This window comes from Mustela nivalis, assembly GCF_964662115.1.
Source record: "Mustela nivalis genome assembly, chromosome: 7".
NCBI lineage: Eukaryota > Metazoa > Chordata > Mammalia > Carnivora > Mustelidae > Mustela > Mustela nivalis.
Genome location: NC_139026.1, coordinates 24,976,879 through 25,001,524, shown reverse-complemented (window position 1 = coordinate 25,001,524; position 24,646 = coordinate 24,976,879). Strand labels below are relative to the sequence as shown.

The 24,646-nt window shown below is 45.9% G+C and overlaps 1 protein-coding gene across 10 annotated transcripts in view; it reads right to left on the bottom strand.

The window, feature by feature from the left end:
- The window catches only part of TMCC3 (transmembrane and coiled-coil domain family 3), a 262,682-nt gene that overhangs the window by 31,621 nt on the left and 206,415 nt on the right, over nt 1-24,646 (bottom strand). The window contains exon 1 of one of the 10 annotated variants that reach the window (XM_082739314.1): nt 19,402-19,453. The exons of 8 other annotated variants lie outside the window; for them this stretch is intronic. In XM_082739314.1, coding sequence (XP_082595440.1) covers nt 19,402-19,407 — 6 coding nt within the window. In that variant the 5' untranslated portion in view covers nt 19,408-19,453. Of the gene's footprint in view, nt 1-6,053; nt 6,544-19,401; nt 19,454-24,646 lie in introns of those variants that run through there. One more of the 10 variants, XM_082739311.1, reaches the window with a different exon arrangement.

Sequence of the window (24,646 nt, the reverse complement as noted above, 5' to 3'; positions counted from 1 at the left end):
TAGGCAAAATTAAGTGAGAAGCGGATTTGGGCACCATCACTTATTTTCCACTTATATAACATCTTTCATAAAAAATCTCAATAAACCTTACCAAGTACTCTTGTCCCAACCTGGGGATTGGATTATCTGCACGAGTGACAAAATCTACTCTGAATTTCACACTAAGCAACTGACAGGCATTCGTTTGTTTTTTTTTTTTTAATATTTTATTTATTTATTTATCAGAGAGAGAGACACACAGCGAGAGTCAGAACACAACAGGAGGAGTGAGAGAGGGAGAAGCAGGTTTCCTGCTGAGCAAGCAGCCCAGGTGGGGCTCGATCCCAGGACCCTGGGATCATGACCTAAGCTGAAGGCAGACACGTGACAACTGAGCCACCCATGCACCCCAGGCCTTCAGTCTCTAGGACTCCTTGCTAATTTTCTTTCCTCCCCCTTGTCTCACATCACTCAATTCTCTTTCTTTGGGGATCACCTCTCCAACTCCTAAGCTGGACCCCTGCCAGGCGTGGGTCTTTAATGCCTCACCCCAGACCACTACAACCACCTCCCATGGCGTCTTACCGTCTCAGGCTGCCCCTCCCTGCGGCAGCACACGGACTGTCTACAGGATGCGGTCTCCATTCGTTCCACTGGCAACGAAGGCCCTCTACGTCTTGACCCAAACCTGGCACTCGTATTTGCAAACTGATGCCTATAGACCAAGTGGCCGGATCCAGGTGAACTCTGACCAAGTCAAACATGCCCACATTGTTTCTACCAGCTCAACTCCCCTTTCTTCACGAGCTCCCCCCACGCATGGTCTCAGCACCCCCCCCCCACCTCTATATACGTGGTGCCCGCCTCTCGGCAGGACAGGTATCAGACATATTTTGTCCCCAGCGCTCGCCCAGGTTCCACCGGTTATGTTTAGTCTATAACGAAGAGTATCAAGGAAGTCAAGGACTTTAACAAGGTCACAAACCGGTGGGTGATGAGCTAGAGTGCCAACTTAGGTCTGAAGCCACAGCCTGTGTTTGTTCTAAACCCTCAGGCTTCCTCGACTGCCATCCCCAACTTTTTATCTACCAAAACCATGGGGTTCCCTCCATCTGGCTCATGTTAACCTTTCCACACAAAGTCGCTTCCTGTCACCTCCAATCTAAGCATCAGGGCTCTCTCAGAACTCCTGCTGCTCTGGGTTCCTCCCGGCAGCAATAACTTCCCTCATCACCTCATATTATAACTTATTCTACCCCTCCCCCCTTTTTTGCAGTCCTGGAGCCTCACAATGTCCTTTGAACATAGTAGGCACTCAGCTTCTTATAATAAGAGTTGTCTTGTACTTTGATATTATTTCCAATGGGTGAAATCCCTATCAGGGATGATAATTTCACTAACTGAACAAAAGAAGTTCAATAATAAGGGCCCTTCTGAGCTCACAAACTGAAAAGATCAGATGAAAGGGCTAATTTTGGCAGCTTGAATATGTTATCAAAGACCCAGGCTCTTTCCCTTTTTTCCTTCCACTACCCCTAGGACGTCTGCCTATTCTCTCACAGAGGTGAAGGAGATACTGTTGTTCTAAGAATCACATGTAGACAATTTCTGGTGGCAAACAAGTTTACTGCTTTTTCTTTCACATTTTATTAGGGAGGAAACATTTTCCAGAAACTTCCCAGCAGATTTCCCCTTAGGTCCCTTTGGTCAGGACTGAGTCATCTGTCCATGCACGAGTTGCAAGCAGTCTGTGGAAGCAGGATCTGACGCTTCCAGCCTTTATCTCAGGAGCTGGCTCAGCCAGCCAGGGAGAAATGGAAAGAAATGGTGTTTGCATAGGCAAGCTACTATTTGCAAACAAACTGCTAGAGAAAGATTAATGCAATAAGTTACGTACAGTGAGACCCCTCAATGTCCGAAGAGATGAATTATCATAAGCAAAGCTGGCTCATCAGGGGGCGCCTGGGTGGCTCAGTCCAATGAAAGTCAGACTCTTGGTTTTGGCTCGGGTCATGATATACAGGTCTTTCAATTCAGTTGAGCCCCTCATCAGGCTCTGCACTCAGCGTAGAGTCTGCTTCAGTTTCTCTCCCTCCTTACGCCCCTCCCCCTGCTTGCACACTCTCTAAAAAATAAGAAAAATCTTTTAAAAATGTTTGCTAATTGGGTATAGCCCTCCCGTTACCATAGGGTGCTGACTGCACTATACAGCTGGGGGGTGGGGGGAACATTGCTGGAGTCCCCCAGTCCTTCAGGCAGTAACTTGTAAATACATTCCTTTCCCTCAGAAACAACCTCTTCCACCACCATGACCACAAGGAAGGAAGGGCATGGGGGAAAGAACCTAGCCCTTTCGAGTTTCCATACAGTTCTCCAAAGGATGATAATAGGCAAAAAAAAAAAAAAAAAAAAAAAAATCCAAGAAATTTAAAGAACAGAAGTGATATCCAATATTTACAGGTCTTTGCCTCTTTTTCCTATTCTTTGCTGCTCTTAACAGGTCACTTTCCTTGCATCACCACGACCGCCATCATCTATTTCCTGTTTTAGAACCAACACAGATTCCTATCAATGGGGAACCATCTAAGAAAATTCTAGTACAATGGAAAACAATGCAGCTGCTAACAGGGAAGTGAATGTGAATGGGCCCCCATGGAAAGCTGTCCAAGCTGAACTGTTAAGGCAGGAAAGCAAGATGCAGAGCTATGTCTACACACACTCACTTGTGCTTTAAGAGAGGGACAGTGTTGGGGTTTATATAAATAAAGTGTACTCTACTCATATGGAAATTTCCAGAAGGATATCTCAGGAACTGTGAAAGGTAGTTACCTCTGGAGAACAGGGTTGGGAATCTGGGGGCAGAAATACATTCTGTTTTATATTCTTTTTTGGTAGAGTTTGTTTTTACTCATTTTGTTATTTTCAGATCTTTAACAAAGTTCCTGGTGCTTATACCCTCCAAGTGAGACTAATATGCAAATACCTTTAAAATTTCATTAGCACACTCCAGATACTTCCTTGTCCCCTCTTAGGCCCTATGACTTTAGTAATAATAGCAAATAATATATATATTTTTTAAAAATAGCAAACTAGGGTGCCTGGGTGGCTCAGTGGGTTAAGCCTCTGCTTTCGGCTCAGGTCATGATCTCAGGGTCCTGGGATAGAGTCCCACATCAGGCTCTCTGCTCGGCAGGGAGCCTGCTTCCTCCTCTCTCTCCCTCTCTCTCTCTGCCTACTTGTGATCTCTCTCTGTCAAATAAATAAATAAAATCTTTAAAAAAAAAATAGCAAACTAAGTGGCCTAAGTATTCAGGATGATAAGTCAAAGAGAGTCTTACAGAAAGACTATCTGGTGATTGACTGCGCACAGAGCATGTGTATCCTAAGGGCCAGACTCTTCTATTTGTAATTCTCAGATTTTAAAGTCTGGGTTTACCCTTTGAGAAGGCCCATCTCTTCAAGGTTAAAGTTTCTCGGGATACAAAAAAGGATATGACTACTTCAGTGTAAAAACATTTTTTGAGGGTTCCAGAATTTAAACAAAGCAATGCTGAAATCAGATTACAAGATATTTTTTAAATGTTTACAAATCTCAAAACACTAAAAATCATTTGGCATACACCTAGAGACCCAGAAATTCCATTTCTAGGAACAAGTGCCCATGTTAAAGAAGTGTATTAAACACATTCATAGCAGCAAGGTTCATAACAGAAAACCACCACCGCAACCAGAAATAACCCAAAGGTCTAGAGGCAATAGAAAATATATATATATATATATATATATATATATATGCATGCATATATATGCTGGGTGCTTTTGTACAGTGGAATGAGAGGAACATAGCTACAAGAATTAAAACGTAAATCTTTTCTAAACAAAGGAGTCAAAGAAAACCACATGAAGTACGAATTCCTCTTTCTAAAGATCAAACGAAGGCAAACTCCTATTTGAGTACAAACACACAGGTGGTAAAATGACAAAGCAAAAGCAAGGGAATGGTTAACACACACCTTAAGACAGAATGACCTCTTGGAGGAGGGGAGGCTTGTGATGGAGGGACATGCAATCAGGGAAAAAGTCATAGGGTCAAGTTCAATTTCTTACCCAGGGTTTTAGGTGCTTATTTAGATGTTATTTTAATTAATTTATTTATTTTTAAAGATTTTATTTATTTGACAGACAGAGATCACAAGTAGGCAGAGAGGCAGGCAGAGAAGGAGGAAGGGAAGCAGGCTCCCTGCTGAGCAGAGATCCCAATGTGGGACTTGATCCCAGGACCCTGGGATCATGACCTGAGCCGAAGGAAGAGGCTTTAACCCGCTGAGCCACCCAGGCGCCCCTCATGTTATTTTTTTAAATGAAATATCTTTTGGGTATAGCATTTTACAATTTATAAACATTTAAAAATAAACACCATAGAATAAGATCCACAGTATAATAAACTCTGTGTGTACGTATGTTTAAATTACATGATGAGTAACATCTATCTTTTAATCCCACTGGTCTGTCTGGCTCTGTACTTCATTCTTGGTTAAAGTCTAAATCTGAGGACCCGACTTAACTTGTGATCTGGGACTTAAAGGCCTCTGGGCTACTCCAGTGGGGCCTGACTTGGCCTTTCTGGGTCACATCCAGCAGCGGTAAAGGATATAGTCAAAACAGTGAGAGACCCCAGTTTTCCTCATCCTACAGATGAGCCCCCAGGCAGCCTGCAAACCACCCTCGTTTGCACTGGAGGAACCCACTCCTCCTGGCCCAACTGCAGGATGGGAACTGGGAGGCAGAAGAGCTGGGAAGGGCCTGTCCACATTGAGAAGGCTTCTCCCAGAAAAGTCTTGTCGACCAGCAGCAAGAAAATACCCCTTCCTTCTGAAGAGTCCCTCACCGAAGGCAGTGGTAGTTTTATAAGCAGTTCTCCGGTGGTTTGGGAAGCAATTTTCCCCTTTCATTCCAACCCAAACGGTATACAACCATGGCGCTCACAATGCTGGGAGGCTCCTAAGACGGTTTATTGTTAGAACAACAGGCCCTCCATTTTTGCTTTTTTTTTTTTTTTTTAAGTAACAGAAATTTAATCTCCAAGATGCAAAAAATCTAATGATAACCAGAAAATTCTTCCCATTTGCCATACCTCTCTTCCATCCTCAATAATATGTTTCTAAAGAACGGGCGTCATTACCAACAGTAAGCCCACCTTTACAACATTCTAGATCAACCTCTGATGCCAAACATATTGGAAACAAATTACTTGAATAAATATGTTCAAGTATTGTCAGGTCCAGGAAATAGAAGAAAGACTGTATGTGTTTTGTACCGATGCACAGAAACAGTCCATGGCACAGGCACGCACATGCACACACACACACACACAGTCACAAACTGAACAGACATTCCCAGGAGATCAGGCAGCTCCCAGGGGCAGAGCAAAACAGAACCCCACGGGGAGCCCTGCCTCCATCACCACGGGGCGGTGTCCCTGGACAGCAAGAGGGGCCCTGGGTGGTACAGATGTCCACTTCCCCCACTGCTGCTTCCTCTCCCAGCCCTGCCGTGGCTGGGGGGCGGCCACCACGCCCGTCCTCCTCACGGTGGAGAGACAGTGGCTGACACTGTCCCACACAGTCTCTTTTACTCAGTCCCAAGTTTCCAGGAAAGGGAGGTTTCAAGGAGATCCGCTTGTGAGAGGACTCAGGGTTAGAGTACAAGGTCAGACCCACTTCCGCCTGTTTAGCTCCGGGATTACCTCCCCGGTGTCTGGGAAGCGGGCAGAGAGCCAGCTCGGTTTCCAGCCAGGAGCTGGCACCGCTCCAACCCAAGTATTTGCTCACCTCCTAAATCCCACAAGCGGCATGGACATTTTTAAAAGACCCAGCATGACAAGCTTTGGTGGTTCAGGAGTTTAGGCCATTTAAATACCTAGAAACCCATGGGGCGATGAGGGAGGATTTGGGGCAAGCACAAAAATAATCTATATTTCTCTTAAGCACCTCATCAACTCTGAATGACCACAAAGCTCTACAACACATAGTTACATACGCGGCTGAAAGGGGAGAGTGGGTGAAGAGACTTACCAAAACCGCACAACAGGCAAGAGGGCAGACCCGGACAGCGACCAGAGCGCCTTCCTGCCCGAGAGGCATCTGAGTCTGCAGGGCGGGCAGGCTGCCTCTTTCGACAGCGCCTACCCTGTGACTCAGCCCAGACTCAGGAGATACCGCCTGCGTATCTCTGGGCATTCCCGTGTTTGCCTCCAAGACTCTCCACGCCCTACACCGTGAGCAGCACAGCGGCCGGCCATCAGACACCGTGTGGGACCCGGCGCTGCCCCAATGGGCTCTCTCTGCTGCCACGAGACGCTCTCTACGGGGGGGGGGGGCAGATTGGAAGGGAGGCCTGTTATCCCGCAACTCTGGGATGGCCGGGGGACCCCAGATGACACTCAGTCTGGCACTCCTGGTTTGCTGATGAGGAAATGGGCTCGACTCTACAAACTTTGGTCAGGCAGAGTCCGGGCAGAGCAGTGAACGGAGCATGGGAAACACCAACATGAATGATGGCAGAGCGAGTGGGAAATGGTCCCAACGCCTCGGGAAAGGCATCAGCTCAGAAGTGAGACGAGTTGGGAGACTCTTTGCTCTGTGGCCTCATTCACAAGGCAGACACTCCCTGGTGCCTCGGAGTGTCAGGCACAGCGAGGCGTGCTGGTGTTGCAAGGGGGCACAGCCAGAGAAACAATGGTAGCCTCTGAGGACAGGACAGCCTGGAGTCCAGCCCCGGGGGCAGGGAGGAGGGCTGGGGGGAAGGGATGAGAATGAGACCAGGCAGGAAGAGACTTGTCACTCAGAAGGTGCTTCAGGTAAAGCAAGTTCTGAACTGGTCAGCCGGATAGCAGATGAGGACCCGGGGGACTCAACGCCAGGGAGGAAGGCAGAACTGAGCGGCTGATGACGGGGATCAGACCTGGAGGGTTCCCACGCAATCGTGCTAGGGGGTCTGCATTTCACCCCACAGGCCACGCGTGGCAGCTGCTAACGGGATTAGGATGCCCAGATCCTGGGGTCAGACCAGTCCCTGTGAGGGAGCCGTCCGGCGGAATACACTGGCGCCTGCTGTAGGACTGACTCTAGGGCGAGAGTTTGCGGACGCCGGACAGGGCAGTACTGGGAAGGAGAGTGCCCTCAAGGGACACCGAGGAGGCAGCATCAAAAAGATGTGCCCCAAACTGGATGTGGGGATTATAAGGGAGAGTCAAGGAAAGCCCCATGTCCCTTTCATTCCTAATGGTGGCCGATAAGATCATTCACAAGACAGAAAAATGGGGAGAGGCAGGAGTAGGACATGGGAGTAGAGTAGGATTCTGCTTCAGATGGGGATGGATTTGGGGTTCCTGTGGGACGTCCAAGGAACTACAGGTGTCCAGATGAGCCCCAAGGGAGGAAGGGGCTGAAAACCGGAGCCCAGGACGACAGTGCCTGGGGGCAACTTACTGAGGAGGCTATAAAGGGACTTGAAAGGTAAGGCAGATCTGATTTCTATATGACCTTGGGCAAATATATTAATCTTTTTGGGACTCTGATCTCATCTGAGAAAATTCCTCCTAGAAAAATCAAAGAAGGACCTGCTGTCATACCAGACACAAGATATTTCATATTTTTTCCTGCCCTTCTGTGATCATATATTGTGAACATCTATTGCTTCACGTTATAACCCTGCAACAGATTACAAGCTTTCCTGCTGTCAGTCATTTATCTTTAAATCCCTTTTGACCTCCCTTGCATGAACAGATTTGCAAATATTTGAATTGCCTTAAGTCACATGAAAAAAATCAGGCCGCGGAGCCTCTGTGGCTCAGCTGGTTAAGCATCTGCCTTCGGCTCAGGTCATGATCTCAGGGTCCTGGGATCAAGTCTTGCATCAGGCTCCCTGCTCAGCAGGGACATGTGACAACCACCTCCCAGCTCTCTAGTAGCTGGCTCATTTACTAATTTTGATTAAACACAGGGAATGACTCAATTCAGACTATTGTTTTCAGAACCTGTTTGATTCCTGTCTTCCATCTGACTGCATGTAGCCTGGCTCAAGCATGACCAGTTTGAGAGGGCACTCTGGTCCCTGAGTGATGGGACAGAGCAAGTACCCACTCCTCAACAGGCCAAATCTAACCCGAGGTTCTTGCTGCTCCCAGACTGTGTGGACTCTGGATGGCTCCCCTTAAACTTACAATATAGGGCACCTGTGTGTCTCAGTCATGAAGGCATCTGCCTTCGGCTCAGGTCATGATCCCAGGCTCCTGTGATTGAGCCCTGCAGTGGGAAGCCTGCTTCTCCCCCACCCGCTCCCCCTGCTTGTGTTCTCTCTTGCTATCTCTCTGTCAAATAAATAAATAAATTCTTAAAAATAAATAAATAACTCACAATATACCTGGCCATCCCTCTTAGCCAGCCTCTAAGATTTCAACTCTCACTGACCTACAGACCCAGAATACCTCCTACTGCTCTCTTGAATAGACCTGAACTTCCCAGACTCTGAATAGATTCACCTCATTTTCTGGGTATGTCAAAGATCCTCTCCCATCTTGCTGCCAGTAGGAGGCACAATAGAGGCAGGTGGACAGCCAGATCAGCTGGCATCCGGCATCTGGGGCAACAGCAGCATTCCCAGAGCACATAGCTCCTGATCCGTACTGTTACCTCTCGGATGCTAGAAGATGCACGCAGTGTGGGTCAGAAGACGTCTGAGAAGTAATTCTTTCAATTTAAACATTACTTTGAAACACACACACACCCCTAACTAGACCATGAAGGCATAAGAGGTTACGAATAACGAAGAGCATCTCATCACGGCGATGTCTCGCTCAGAACTGTCCTACTCCATCCACCGAGAGAGCTGTTCATACCCAGGGAACTGTAATCTAGGGCCTCAGTTTCTCACAAGCATGCTCCAAGACTGTCTTCCTTTCTTCTGAACCCAATTCAGGTTCTGTGACTTCATCTGACCCAAAGAATTCTACTGGCAAATTCAGGGTTACTTACTTGCTTTACTAAGCTCCTTCTCTATTCTCTTCTCCCTCCCTCCCTTCCTTAGATACCTTTTAAATTCTTTTTTATGAAATCTCTTTATTAATTCCTCCGACTAGCAGCCCTGAGGTAATAAGTCTCAGGTTTCACGTTAAGTAGACGAGGATAGTTAGCTGCTCACCTGCAGCAGCAGAACAAACTGGGCCAGAAAGTCTTTTGAAAATAGAAGATTTCACCAGTTAAATTGGTAAAACTTTGGCAAGACATTCTGTTCCCATCTTTCTGTATTTAAAAAGACGCATACCCCTTGACCCAACAACGCCGCTTTTAGAAATTTAACCACATATGGTTACAGGAAAAAAGATGTACAAAAATATTTAGTAGAGTATAACAAAGCAAATAAATACGGGGAAGAAAAATCATCCTAGAAAGAAATTGTGTATCAATAGGAGATTGGTTAAATAAATAAAGGATACATTTTGTGCAGAAAACATTTCTGTAAAGGATATGTAAGAAACAATGGTTCTTATCTCTGGGTATAAAGATTATAAGTTAGAACATTTTCCACCTTATGTCCTTTATGGGATTTTTTCCTATAAACTTGCACTCTAAATTAGCTGGTTAATGGAGGAGTGGGGAGCAAACCTTTGTAATTTAGGCTTTAAAGCTCTACTATATTCTTCATTTAACAGTATTATTCAATCTTTGTTAAACAGGAAATAGAACAAACAAGGCACAAACAGAAACTCAAGAGAGCAGACACACAATAAAATGTGTTTGCTCCAACAGCTAATTTCATCACTCAACCACAAGAACTCTTCATCTCAGAAGATGAGTTTGTTTTTTCCTCAAGCACCTCCTCTATGTGTTATAGACTCTTCTATAATCTAAATGGCTTGATTAAACTATGGATCTTGTGCTAAACATGTGTTTACACTTAAAATCAGTTTTACTCTGGAAAATGGAGTGAGATTAGGAAGAGAGAAGCCCACTTATGTCAAACCTTAAAAAGAAATAAAGACATACCCTCAAATAAAAAAAAAAAAAAAAAAAGAAAAGAAAGAAAAAAAGGAAGAGTAATGCCCAGGCCCTTTATAGGACTTACTGAATCTTTGGGCCTGGGAGTCCAATCTCTGCATTTTGCACAAGCTCCCCAGTCCTATGTTGCTGGTACTGTGCCATGCACGTGGGAAGTAACTACGCTTAGCAAACACCATGTCTTATCCAAAGGAAACACAGCATAGAGTAGAAAATTCTGTGAATAGAGGTGTTCACTACTGATTATTTATTTATTTATTTATTTATTTTGGGTGTGTGAGCGACGAGGGGCAGAGAGAGAAGGAGAGAGAGAGAGAGAAAACTAACTTCAAACAGGCTTCTTGCTCAGCGCAGAGCACAATGCGGGGCTCAATCTCACGACCCTGAGATCATGACCTGAACCAAAATCAGTAGTTGGACACTTAACCGACTGAGCCACCCAGACACCCCTAAAACAAATAACTTTTTTTAAAAAAAGATTTTATTTATTTATTTGACAGGCAGAGATCACAAGTAGGCAGAGAGGCAGGCAGAGAGAGGGAGAAGCAGGCTCCCTTGCCGAGCAGAGAGCCCGATGCAGGGCTTGATCCCAGGACCCTGAGATCATGACCAGGGCCGAAGGCAGAGGCTTAATCCACTGAGCCATCCAGGTGCCCCAAACAAATAGCTTTAAAAAAAAAAAGTGATACGGTGTTTGGAGTAGCACTGGGTGTATGCAGAACCCTCCGGGCCCTACCATCAACCCAACTCTTCTGGCTCATCTGTGGCTGACAGAGGCAGTAATGCATAAGAGCCATTTTTGGGGCTGGGAGGGAGTTCAAATGACGTAGACCAGTGTTTTCCAAGTGATGGCGGCAACCACCTGATTCCTGACCTGGACAACAGTGCGGGGTCCGAACCAGCCCAGGTGCATTAAACCGCCTCCTTTCTCCCTCCCACCTCCGCCCCATTCTTATGCCCAAGTGAAGTTTCATAACCACTGAGCTAGTCTGGTATTTCGTGAACATCCCACTGTAAGATCATCTCAGGCCCCTGCTATCCCAGCCCCACCCCAGACTCAGTGAAGCAAAGTCTCTAACAGAGGTTTCGTGTGAAAGCAGCGCCCCAGGTTACTCATTAATGGGGAGGTTTGGGACACACCAATTCAGGTCAAACTCGTTTTAAGATCAAGAAACCACGGTCCAAAAAAGTTAAATAATTTCCCCAAGAGCCTGAATACCTGATTAGCTGGGACACCGAAAACCTGGCGAGGTCATCTTTCCTCTTACACCAACGGAACTTACTAATGTTTATCATGAGTACCTGCGCGGTTTCTGATTCATCACCATGAGGCTGCAGGTAAGTGACTAATGAAGTCTGAACCCACAGGGCATGTCAGAACATCTATCTGGCCCTGGGAATTTTTCCACTTTCAGTATCAGGATGAGGAGAAATTAAAAACAAAACAAAACAAAACAAACAAACAACAAAACAAACAGGGGTGCTTGGGTGGCTCAGTGGGTTAAGCCTCTACCTTCGGCTCAGGTCATGATCTCAGGGTCCTGGGATCGAGCCCCGCATCGGGCTTTCTGCTCATCAGGGAGCCTGCTTCCCCCACTCTCTCTGCCTCTCTGCCTACTTGTGATCTCTCTCTGTCAAATAAATAAATAAAATCTTTAAAAGAAAAAAAAAAGGCCCATCTGATAGAAAAGTAAAGACAGCCCTACGCGTTTATAACCAGGCGAGGAGAATTTGTAAGTCTCCCTATTTCTTCTCCAAATATTAGAACCTTTGGCAAAAAGGACTCTATCACACTTCGGGTTAGAGTATCAGCTTGCACCTTGCTGTGGGAGAGAGAAGAGGGTCTCTTACAGAGACTGCAACCTCATCCTGGAACCGGTATCTCTACACGCATCAACGAGGAACAGGCAAGGGAAACAAAACCCCCAGCTTGGAATGCACACAGCAAGTTTTAATTCAGGGGGAGTTCCATCGAGTTATAATTGCCTCTAATTGGTCCTCCCACGCGGTCTCACAATTTACAGCTGTAATCAGTGCCACAAAGAATGAGCTAAATTTCTTTTCTACCTTTGAAATCAGAACCATCTCCGCTTAGGTTCTTACCGTTGCTGTTTTGATTTCTTTTTTAATATACCAAGGTATAAGAAAAGGGTGAATGAATGAATGAATGAATGAGATAATAAAAGCAAAGATGCAGGCAGCTCTTCTGGAAACAAGTACTGCTCCCTATGACCTAATGATAACCCAGGGGGATTCAAATTTGTAACGGAGACTGTAACGGTGCCAACTTGGCAAACTGTTCTGTTCCAGGGCACGCTATCCAAAAAACACATTCTTCTGGTCGGACATTTTCCATACTCCGATTTTTATCTTTCTTGGCATGCTCGACTCTTCTCTAATAAAGTCACAACCCTTGTTGCCATGGAACCCAATCAGACATGGAGCCTGTTACTATGACTTCCCTGCGAGTCTAAAAAAAGAGCCAGTGACCAAAAGAACAGCCCTTTCTTTAAAAAAAAAAAAAGAAAGAAAGAAAAAGAAAGAAAAGAAAAATCCAAGGCAAAGAGGCTCCAAAAAAGGACCTAAGCCTTTTACATCCATTGAAGTTTAAGCTTTCATGCAGGCTAACTTGAACTCTGGAGACAGAGCAAGCTAGTGTTTTATAAAAAATTTTCAGCTAGGACATTCCACAGAAGACAATTTTATAAATAAGTACCTGGCAAAGAGGGTAAAGCTGTTCCTGGGATTTCTTCTTCTTCTTCTTCTTCTTTTTTTTTAACTCGAGGCAAGCTTCCTCAGATTTGAGTAGTCGTTTAGCAAACATATGTCAATCAGCAGCTACCAAACTGCAATATTCATTTCCACCAATACTTAATTTTTGCCAAAAAGCTCACTATCTCTCTGTAAAGAAAAGATAAGCCAAATGGTACAACCGACTCTGTGTTCTGTCCTGTCTGGAACTGGACTAAACCTGGAGAGCCTAGCAGAGGGACTGAAGCAGAGAGAATGAACCTGTGCGGACTGCTGACCACGGGCTGGGCACTTCCCTGTCATTGCGGGACCCCGGCAACAGAGGCACTTCTGCATCTCTCTCCTAGAGATAAAGTACCATGGCTCTCTGAGCTTAAGAGCTTGCTCAAGCTGCTGTGCTAGAACGAAGTCGGCCTTCCAAAGCCAACGCTATTCATTCATTTGACCAACATGTGTGTCTGGCCTCACAGGTGCTATGCGTTCTGTTCAGCTTCTTGTTCTTGAAGACAGAACGTGCAGCCTGTAAAGCCTGTCTGTGAAGAGGGCCTGGAGTCAACGTGCACAGCCCACGGGGCCGGTTCGGGCCGTACCCATTTGGTTGGAATGAGCACCGTATCTGCCCGGCAGCAGTCAGCCCTTGGGAGAATCCTGAGTAAACGCCCTGGCCTCCTAGATGAGATGACAAGGGGCAGACACTACCACCAGCCCTCAGGAGACTGGCTGTTGACGAGGCCCTCCAGCCGTGGACTCTGTGGGGGTGGGGGGGAGCTGAGAAGCTCCAGGTACCTTGTCTTGTGCAATTTCAGTGTTGAAGTAAAAGCCACCTCATGCAAACTCAAGAAGTTATTCTACCCAACACGGGTCTGGGAGAACTGGCTTCCGAAAATGACTAGTAAGAAGGAATATGGGGGTTGGGGGATGCTGGCTGGCTTGGTTGGGAAGAGCACAGGATTCTTGACCTCAGGGCCATGAGTTCAAGCGCCACGCTGGGTGGAGAGCTTCCTTAAAAAAAAAAAAAGAGTGAGCAAGAGAGACTTAAAGAAGGGATCTATAAAAGCATGGAAATGAATTCAGAAGCTATATTATTAATCACACCACCTTTTCCGGCTAGAGATATCCACTTATTTCATCATATAATAAATACAACTACTTCCATTAAAAGTAATTTCAAAACCAAGACCACAAAGAGATGCCACTTCACACCAGCCAGGAGGGCCATAGTCAGAAGACGGTAGTAAGCACTGGTCGAGAGGCAGAGAAACTTGAGTGCTCGCCCACTGCCAGTGGGGGCACCATGGGAATGTGTCGGGACTGGGGTGGGAGCACAGTGGGAGTGGGGGAGTGCAGAGTGGGGGAGAGGGGAAGTGCAAGGCAGGGGGTGGGGGGTGGGGAAAGGGAGCGCAGGGAGAGCCCGGTGGGAACACAGACCTGTGCACCCCCTGGGAGACACCCCCTGGGAAACACCCCCTGGGCAGACTCCCAAAAGTGGAGCACAAGAGCTCCCAGGAGAGCCAGCAATTCTACTCCTTGGCTTCCATCCAAGACAAAAGAAAGCGTAAACCCCCCAGACACTTGTATGCGGATGTTGAGGGAAACAGAGTGACCCTAAGAGCCCTAAACCAGCAACAACCATCCCAAATGGGCGTCAGATGCTGAACAGGACAAAATGCCGGAGGGCAGTGCTGTGGAAGGTTCTCGGGCAATAAAAGGGGCTGACGTGCTGACAGGCTACAACACAGATGAATCTTGGAAACCTCCAGCTGACTGAAAGAAGCCAGGCACAAAAGACCACATACATCTGATTCCATTTACGCAAAGTGTCCAGGACAGGCAAATCCAGAGGAACAGGAAGTAAATTAGGGGCCAGTGTGGCCTGGGGGTTTGGAGGGAGGAAATGGAGAGTGATGGCTAAATGGGTCTGGAGTTTGTTTTGGGGGTGACCAGAGTGTTCTGAAATGGACTGCAGTGACTGCAAACTCGGCAGATCTACTAAAACCCAAGAACTCAAACACTTTTAAATGAGTGACTTGTGCATTTTATCTCAATAAAGCTGTTATTTAAAAGAAAAAAAGGGGGGGGGAACCAACACAACCAGTTTTTTGTTTTGTTTTTGGTTGCCTTATTAAATAAGAAAACAGCCCAAGCTAGTGGAATCTCCCCAAGCATTCCTTGTCTGACTCTCCCCTGCACCCCTGTGTTTCCATTCCTCAACCGATTTCTGAGCTCCTGCTATATATGTAAGTCTTGATGCTAGACCATGTTCATGCCCTCTAGTTCTCAAGCCCACAGTCCACAGGGGAGGTAGGCAGTTCTCATTCTGTGGGTGTGGAAGACTCAAAGACTATGTGGGTGGCCAAGAGGCAGAGAGACAATTTGAACTCAGAACCAAAGTCTGGGCTGTTTCTCTTCCTCCTGCACCAGGGGTTTTCAAACTGCCTCCACAGGCATATTCTTGGAACTTCTACGGGTTTGCTACGAACAATTTTAAATGATGTATTTACTTGGATGGCAAAGAATATTAATGTAACCGTATTGGGAGAGCATAGAGATAACCAGCTGCTAACCAAGTACTATCCTGTGCTTCTACTCACTCTGGGCCCAGGTATTAGAACTTCTTTAGTCAGCAGGAAACTCAATGGCTGACTCTCAGTTTCCTGGGACTGCACCACAAATTGGGTGGCTTAAAACAACAGAAATTTATTGTCTCGGTTCTGGAAGCCTGAAATCAAGCGGTCAGCAAAGCCAGGCTCCCTCTGAAGGTACTAGGGAAGGGACCACTCCAGGCCTGTCTCCCAGCTTCTGCAAGCCTCATCAGGCATTCCTCCTCCTGCAGATAAATCACACCAACCTTCAGTCAGCCCTCACACGGTAGGCACTCCGCCACGGGTCGTCACATCATCTCTCTTCTGTGCACGCCTCTCTCCAAATCCCGGCACACTGGGTCACAGCCCATCTTGATGACCTCCTTTTGACTTGGTTCCTTCTTTAAAGCCCCCACCCCAGCAAGGTCCTATTTTGAGGTAAAGGGCAAAGTCACTCCTGTGTCTTCTCTCACTGTACCACCACACTGCTGGTCATCCCACAGTCCTCCAACACCAGCTGGGCAGCCTACGACTCGACTCTGACGCTATCCGCCTGCAGAAGGCTTCGGCTCACACTGAAGGCATCAGTACGACGAGTCCACTGGTTGTTACCTGCGATTCTCATGCACTGGCTACAAACTGACCCTCTCCCCGGGTTCCGTCCGTTTTCTAGAGTGGCTCACAGACTCATGAAGACATTTCCCCTCGTACCAGTTTATTAGAAAAGGACAGAACTCAGGAAGAGCCAAAAGGAAGAGAAGCACAGGGCAAGGTCGAGGGAAGGGACGCAGGGGTTCCGTGCCCGCTCTCAGAGCCGCTCTCCCCGCATCTCCAAGTGTTCACCAACCCGGAAGCTCTCCGCACCCCAGCCTCTCAGGTTTTTCTGGAGGCTTCGTTATGAAGCCCTGCTAGATTAGCCCACTGACCACTGGTGGTTACGTCAACCTCCAGCCGCTTTCCCCTCCCCAGAGGTGGAAGGTTGGGACGGAGAATTTCAATCTCAACAAGGCTAGTTCCCCTGGCAACAGGCCCCATCCTTAGGGGCTTCCCGAAAGTCGCCTAATTAGCAAACTGCACCTCGTTTGAAAGGGGCTTTCTTTAAATCACAAAAGACAGCATTTCACTTTTATCATTATAATCACTTAGGAAATTCCAAAGGTTTTAGGAGCTTTGTGTCAGAGATGGAAACAAAGACCAAATATATACAGTTGACCCTTGAACAACAGGAGTTGGAAGGACTCAACCCCATTTATATTAGATTTTTTATAGTACAGTACCGTAATTATGTTTTCTCTTCCTCATGGTTTTCTTAGCAGCATTTTCTTTTCCCCAACTTGCTTTATTGGAAGACTACAATATGTGATGCATATAACCTAAAAAAAATATGTGAATCGACTGTTTAGGTTATCAGTAAGGCTTCCTGTGAACAGTAGGGTACCTGGAATTATTTGGGGGTTGGGGAGGACCAAAGTTACACAGTGGATTTTCCACTGTGGTAAGGAGAGTGTCAGTCCCCCAACCCCGCATTGTTCAAGGGTCTACTGTATTTCTTACTGTAAATCACAATATCACAGACTTCAACATATCTTTTTGAGGGGACACAATTCAACCCATAACCCTAACTTTAAATGTAAATGATGCAGCATTTCCAGATGAAGGTCAAAGGGTCTCACAGTGAGAGAAGGGTCATGGGGTCATACAGAATTTTTCTAACAGGAGAGTTAATGGACTGAGCCTTTTCACATCATAACAGGTAAGAGAAGCATTCCAAATGCAAAAGGAAACCTGCCTGTAGAGATTTCGATTATCTGTATATTGAGAGTGTTAACGTAGATTGTTACTTTGTATTTTTTATTCATTTCAAAGTTTTCATAATAAAATGTTCAGGGAAAATTTCCTTAGACTGTTGAGGAAATCTGCTAATGAAATTTTCATTCTTAAAGAGCACCTAAGTAAAAACACCAATTAGTATTTCTGAACAAACACTGCTCTATAAGCCAAGAGCAAGGAAAAGATAAATTTTAAAATATGAAAACAAGTGTACACATCTTCCTAATTAGACTTATTTAAATAACAAATGTAGCCAGTGCCTTAAACTCCTCATGTGATGTCTGTAAACAATGAACTCAGAAAAGACAGTCCTCTTATCTGTTGGAAGCTGTTGGAAGCGTATAAACTCAAATAATACAGTAGTACCGATGCATGAAATTCTTAATTCATTCTTTTCTTCCTCGCTTCCTTCCCTCTCTATCCGACCAAACATTTACTGTGCATTCTGTGCCAAGCTCAGGAGATGCAGTCCCTGCCCGCTTTCTGGTGGGGAGAGGAACAGGCGGACCACAAGTGACAAGAGTATGAAGGCTCACAACAGACTTGGGCACAGGTCGGGCGGCGGAGCACCCACGTCAGGTGGGAGAGGAGAACTGGAGTCAGGGAAGACCCTTTCAGTACTTTGTCTTAGAAGCCTTCCACACCCTTCTAAGGAAAGAATCATATTTATTTTTCACTTGAGGACACTGACTCGAATGGGTTGAGGAAATGGTCTAAGAGGAGCTCGCGCAGTGTGTAAGAATTTAAAAACCAGGCCTAACCAACCTCTCTGGAGAGCCGGTACCGCACTGCCCCCTCCGAGCTCTAAGCACACGCAAGGAGGGCTTGACAATGGCCTGCATTCAGAAGACCTAACCACTTCTCATCGCCTCCACGGCTAGCATCCCCACCCAAGTCACTGTCACACATCCCTCTACACCAGCTCACGCCCACCTTTAGTCCGGGAGCCCAGGCAACCTTGGAAAACATTAACTGGCCTCCCACTACCCCTTGGACTTTGTGTCCTTACTCACTCTGCTTCTGCCTCCTTGATGTGCCTCACAGGCATGTTCCTGTCTCAGGGAGTCTGCTTGCTGTTCCCTCTCCCTGGAATGCAATTCCCCTCAGACAAATGTACTGCCTACTTCCTCAGGGCCTCCCTCAGTGACATCTCTGAGAAGAGCTTTCCTTGAGTTTCCTATTTACAACTGCTTCTTTCTTCCCCCACCCCAAGGTCTCCCCAGCCCCCTTGCAGTGACTGGCATCCAAACACTGTACTGGACCACCATTAACACACTGTATATTTTAGCTATTGGTCTGGGCCACCTACCTTGCTGTACCAGAATATGAGCTTGATGAGGGCGATTTTTACTTGGGTTCCTGGGATGCCTGGCACATAGTAGGTGCTTGCTACGTATTTGTTGAATTAGGCTGAGAGCAGAATGGTTACAAGCACGATTCATACCTGGGCTGTTTATGAATGGGCTCTCCACATAGTACACTCCCGACCTGCTGGGAGGGAGGCAACAGGAGACACCTGGGCAGATGGAGTGGGAAGAAGCCAACCTGAGGTTTGCAAGGCGCCTCATTCTTCAATACAGTGCCATGAAGAGGTGCTTGAGTGATGCCTTTCCTATGCCACAAGCTGTGGGGACGCAGACACCATCCATCTTGATGTTACTGTCCAAGGAAGCCCATTAGGACCAGTGGTCCCAGCACTGTCAATGTCACCCAGGGTGACAGGGACTCCTCAGACAAAGTAATTAGGGGAAGTAAAGGGCAGCCTACATTTTTTTGCCTTCTAAGTGCTACACAACAACAACACAACACACTCTGCTGGGGTGTTCAAGAAACTCCTTATGTTCCCAGGCTGAGCTCCACCTGTCCCCACAAGGGGTATTTTCTTACACTGGCCTGTTATAACCGGGCTCCACGGTAGCTCACCAGAGCTACTAAAAGAAAGCCATACGGGTTCAATGCCCCAGGAGTCCTCAGACCGCGAAGGGCAGACTCGGAGCTCGCCTACAGGGGACAGGCAGGAGTGAGGCGGGCTCAGCATCTCGGTGCCTGCTGAGTCTCCAGACGGATGGGCGGAGGAGAAGCGAGCGCGGCAGCATCTCCAGGAGGAGCCGCAGAAGCGTCCGAAGGATGGCAAATGGAACACTGTCCCCCGAGGAGGAGCCCCTGTCACGGAGCGTCTGTCTGCCAGACTCCAAACTCACCCTCATTCTAGCCTCCTGTGAAAATCCTGGCCACGTGCGTGAGACCAGGTGGGGGGCAGAGGGGGAAATGTGGTGACGTGTCATAATAGGACATCCCGGAGCACCTGACTTCATCAAGTTCTGTAAGGCACCAGGGTGCCTTTCAGCTCTGAAATTCTATGACGGAACTAAAGTCCTTGCAAGGCTGTTTCTAAGAAGCAAAGAAAACCCCGCTGAGCCATGGCACTGTAATTTCTTGAGTTTGCATCAGTCAGTTTCCTTCAGTGAGAGGAAAGGTGACTGGTTTAGGTTGCAAAGGCGACATTCCAGATAAAAACCTGCTGGTTGCCATGACAACGAACATCGCCGTTCCTCCCTTTCCTGCAGCATCCTTCTTCCATCTGAGTCCAATCGAAGCTCTCCGTCCTGCCCAGGACTGAGTGCTTCCTCTGCACGAGGACAGCGTATTAGACACACACACAAAATACATACCAAAGGGCTCATCGGACGTGAACGGCAACCTTCAAAACTGGTACCATCTGTCCTCCTCTGCCAGCGGGGTCCTGTAAACAACTACCAGGAGCAGCCCTGCGGCAGGGTGTGAGAAGTGAGTCTGGGCCAGAAAAGCCGAACTGCTGACACCTACCCCTTCTGGTCTAGAGACTTCTTGGAGTGGGCTCTGGATTGGTTCCTCCCAGAAGGGTCCCCGTGAGGCCAGGGCTCCCTGCAGCACTGCCGTCCCCAGCCTGAGCTGCTCAAGAGCAGTGCCCGTGTCTGACTGATCTCAGGGCCTGGAGTAGCGCTGGAAACCCAGGGAAGCAGTGGGGACAGCGATGAGGCTCTGGGATAAGGCAGCCAGCCAGCTGCTCTTTATGCTCTGTACTGAGTTTGAGCAGAGCCTGCTTCAAATAGGCCCTGTCTGAGAAACTAGCCAGGGGAGAATTCCAGATCCGCGCTCTAGGCTGTGTCACTTGGGGTATCTACAGCGAGCCCTGCTCCTGGTTTCCATCGCCGGTGCTCAGGAGACTTCCCCAGATCCAGGACAAAACAAAGACTAACTCAGAAAGAGCACTGATGTGATTTACCTTCTCAGGACAAAGATCTTAAAAAATCTCATCAGGTAGCTACATTTCATTGCAGACATGTTTAAGAAAAGCCATGAAAATTCTGAAAAGCCAGAGGAAGGAAAATAAAGCACCTGACAAGTGTCTACACTTGGGGGTCTAGGTCACTGCCCCTTCAGGTGTGGAAGCAGTTTGCCCAGGGGTTAGGGACAAAGGCTCCAGAATGCAGAACAAGCTGGGTTCAGGTCCTATCTATACTTGTCCCGCCTTTGTGGTATGACCCTGCACAAGTCCATTACTGCCCGAGGCTCCATTCTCTGTGGGTAAGCCAAAGAGGGGCTGTACCTTGTTTCAGGCAGTGCAGTAAGGCTGCGGAAACCTCTGGAGAGCCTTGGAAAGCCTTCGTCGCAGAGCAGGCAGAACTGCGAACTTAGGCTCGCTCTACCAGTATTCTCTCCATTCGTGCCACTTGATAAAACGAAAGGGTTCTCTGTGCCAGTATTTGGTGAACGTTTCCAATTAATATAAAAGCATGACACAATGACATGTCAATAAATATACTTCTATAAACTGATGTTTTTAATTCAGAAACAAGAGCTTACATTAGACTGGTGGTTTTTCATCTCTTTTAAAGGTCATCTGCCACCACCAAGAACCCTGACAAGGAAAGTACAAATGTACAAAACCACAGGTCCCAGGTTAAGACACAGAACATTGGCCCTAATTTCAGGCATGTTTTTTAATATTCTGAGGTAATAGAACATTCAAGTAATGGGATTACAAATTCATGTACTTTCTAACTGGAAGTTGATGCTCTAAACTCCTCCTAATGCTGAGTGACATGAGAAAAACAGATAAATTCAGTCACACAAGCTGCATGGGACTGAAGTCATTTTTCATCACTGCTCACACTCACATACTTCAGTACTCCTAAAAACATCCTGATACTACTTATCACTGAAAAAGAATAAAGCATAACACAGGCAACACTGAGGAATCTTAAAAGCATTACGCTAAGTGAAAGAAGCCACACTCGAAAAGGCTACATTCACACCATCTGATTCCACTCATAGTGCCTTCTGGAAAAGACAAGATCATGAGAAATCAGAAATCAGACCCATGGCTGCTGGGGAGAGCACAGTATTGACTGAAAAGGAACAAAAGGGGATTTTCTGAGGTGATGGGAATATTCTGTATCTTATTTGGAATGATAGTTACAAGACTGTGTCAATATATAACCCTACACTTAAAGGGGTTACATCTCAATAAGTAAAATAATGACACACCAACTTTTAGAGACCTGAATATTAGAGATGCTAAATTCTTAATAAGGTGCAAAAAACTGCCTGCCAGCAAATTCAAAATAACTTTATATTTCCTTTCAGGCAAAATTAAAATGCACACAAACTGAAATACTATTTAGCACCACAGAAAATCTAGCATTCATTATGAAAATTTCCTGTGACATACATCAAAATGTGGCTTTAGCAGATCACTCTTATATGTACAAGGACTTGACAAAGCTACTTAAGAACAGATGGTAAAGGTGAAGATACTTCCTCCTCTGCCCCAGCAATGTCACTTCTTGGCATCTTCCCCAGAGAAACTCTCCAATGAGCATACAGACCTCTGAATCAGCCCACCTGTCCATCACTAGGAGAATGGCTACAAACATGCTGGTTTATTCATATACTGAAATCACATACGGCAATTAAAAAAAAAAAAAAAAAGATGGGAATGAGGTATGATAAATTTTTAAAATACCATGCTAGGGGGCACCTGGCTGGCTCAGCTGGAAGAGCATGCAATTCTTGATCTGAGTCATGAGTTCAAGCCCCATGATGGGTGTAAAAATTACTTAAATAAATATTAATAAAGTTTTAAAATAATTTAAATAAGTTTAAAAGACCCAAACACCTAAAAGCTTAAATAGCATGCTGAAAAAAATAGCAAGTCACAAAAGAGATGCCATTTATATAAATATTTAATACCCAAAAAATGATATATTGTTTATAAGTTCATTCAATGTATAAAAGCGTGCAAAGGAATGAAACCCTAATATGTTAGGTTTTGGAGACTTCTGAAGGCATAGCAAGGGAGAAGGCATCCAGAGAGCTGCAACTGGGGCCATTTATTTCTTAAAAACAAGTGGCAGAAATCTGACGCAAACATGGCAAAATGTTGCCATCTGTTAATCTAGGACTTAGGTATGTGGGTATCATATTTTTCAAAATGTCTTTTCCATGTCTGACGCATTTAGTAATTAAAAATAAATGTCTACTGTTTAGCCAGAACTATGCAGCTAATGATTTGATATGGATTTTCTGCATGCTCAGAACATCCTCCCGTCTGCAAATCTGGTTTACTTTCTAAATATGGTGTAAGTTGCTGTTTCTGACGGACCATTTCATTACTTTATAAGCTCGGAATCTGATGTCACTGCAGTTACTTCCAGAGAACATTAACTTCAACCTTAATTAAACCAAAGCAAGCATAAACTTCAGAAAATTAAAATACACTGAGAATTTAATAAGCTAGCGGCCCTAGAAAAACATCCAGTCTCACTTTAGGTTATTGTGTAGACAAACTAAGGAGCAATTATTTAATTTTTTTTCTTTTTTAAAGATTTATTTATCTGAGGGGGGAGGGAGATTCAGAGGGAGAAAGAGAGAGAGAGGGACAGAGAGAATCACAGACTCCCCTCTGAGTGCAGAGCTGGACATGAACACAGGGCTCTATCTCAGGGTCCTGATGAGATCAGACCTGAGCAGATCAGATCTGAGCAGAAACCAAAAGTCGGAAGCTTTAACTGACTGCACCAGCCAAGAGCCCTTGGGAGCAGTTACTGCAAAGAATCATTTACTAACAACACAAATGTGATTTTAGAAATGTCCCAAGTATCCGAAAACAGAAAATAATCTTCCTATATGGATTTAGTGTCTCTTTCAACATTATATGCATTATTCTTATTTAGCAAATCTGTTACCATTAAAATTACCCCCTATGTGCAACAGATTGTTTCAAAAAGGAAGGCTGAGGAGGCAGGAACATTTAAAGATAGCCACAGAAACACCAAACTGCATCATTCATTTCCTATCTGCCCAAAGAAATAAAAGCTCTAAACAAGGCTTGCTGGAATGGTGGGCTCAGTTTACAAAACTGTCCCTCAAACAGCAACGAGGCTGAAATTTTAACTCTAAGTCTTGCTTTAAAAAATTACGAGCACCCGTCTGGATCAGTCTGGGAAGCATGCAGTTCTTGACCTGAGGGTGGTTGAGTTCGAGCCCCCCACTGGGTGGAGAGTTTACTTAATAAACAAACAAAAATTTTTTAATAAATAAGAGCTTAATTTGAGCCCTAAGGATGTAAAAAAAAAACTGTCTTGCCTTCAGATCATCCGAAGTGGCCGGAGTGCCAGTCAAATATCTCAATGGTAGAATTTAATATGCTCCCACTCACCCAAACAGGGGAGCATTTCCAAGGGCTAGAAACGTAACGATTGGGGGTTAAGAGCCCTCACGGCTCCCTGGTGGTAAGAGGACAAGAATGAAAAAAAGACTCTTGCTTTACTTTTGGTGCCTGCTTACCCAACACACGCCAGTTCACCGAACAGCTTCAACTGCTCCGCACAGGACATAACCTTCATCCAGCAACGACTACTTGATAGTTGCTGACGTCAGGAGGTTTTTACAAGCACGAGGCCTTTCTCAAATGAAAGCACACATAATAAAAGCACATTCATTCCACCTTTCAGATGCTCTTGGGTCAGGTTACGAAATGTTTAAGTGTTAGTTTCTGGACACAGACAACAGTTTTAACCTTCCTCTGTGTCAAACGCAAAGATTACAAGGCAGGTGAGCCTCTCAGTAATTAACACATGTTAATAACAACCCCCTTTGCAAGCCACAGGGGTAACTTACAAATAGGGATAATCAAGCCAAACAGAGAAACAGCTTATAACCTACAAATACAAAATCTATTGTATTCACTATCCTAACGTGAGTGACAAATCAACATCAGTGTCCTAGTAGGAGGACAGCACAGGGCACTAAACATGTTTCCTATGCGAGAGGAGGGCAAGCTTGAAAGACGGCTCTGCCCAGCAGAGCACAGACTTAGGTGAGTCCCTGCTCTTCCACCTCCCTAGCTGGGACAGTGGACTACAGGTGATCAAGACAGCAAAGCCCGATTAGGAAGCAACA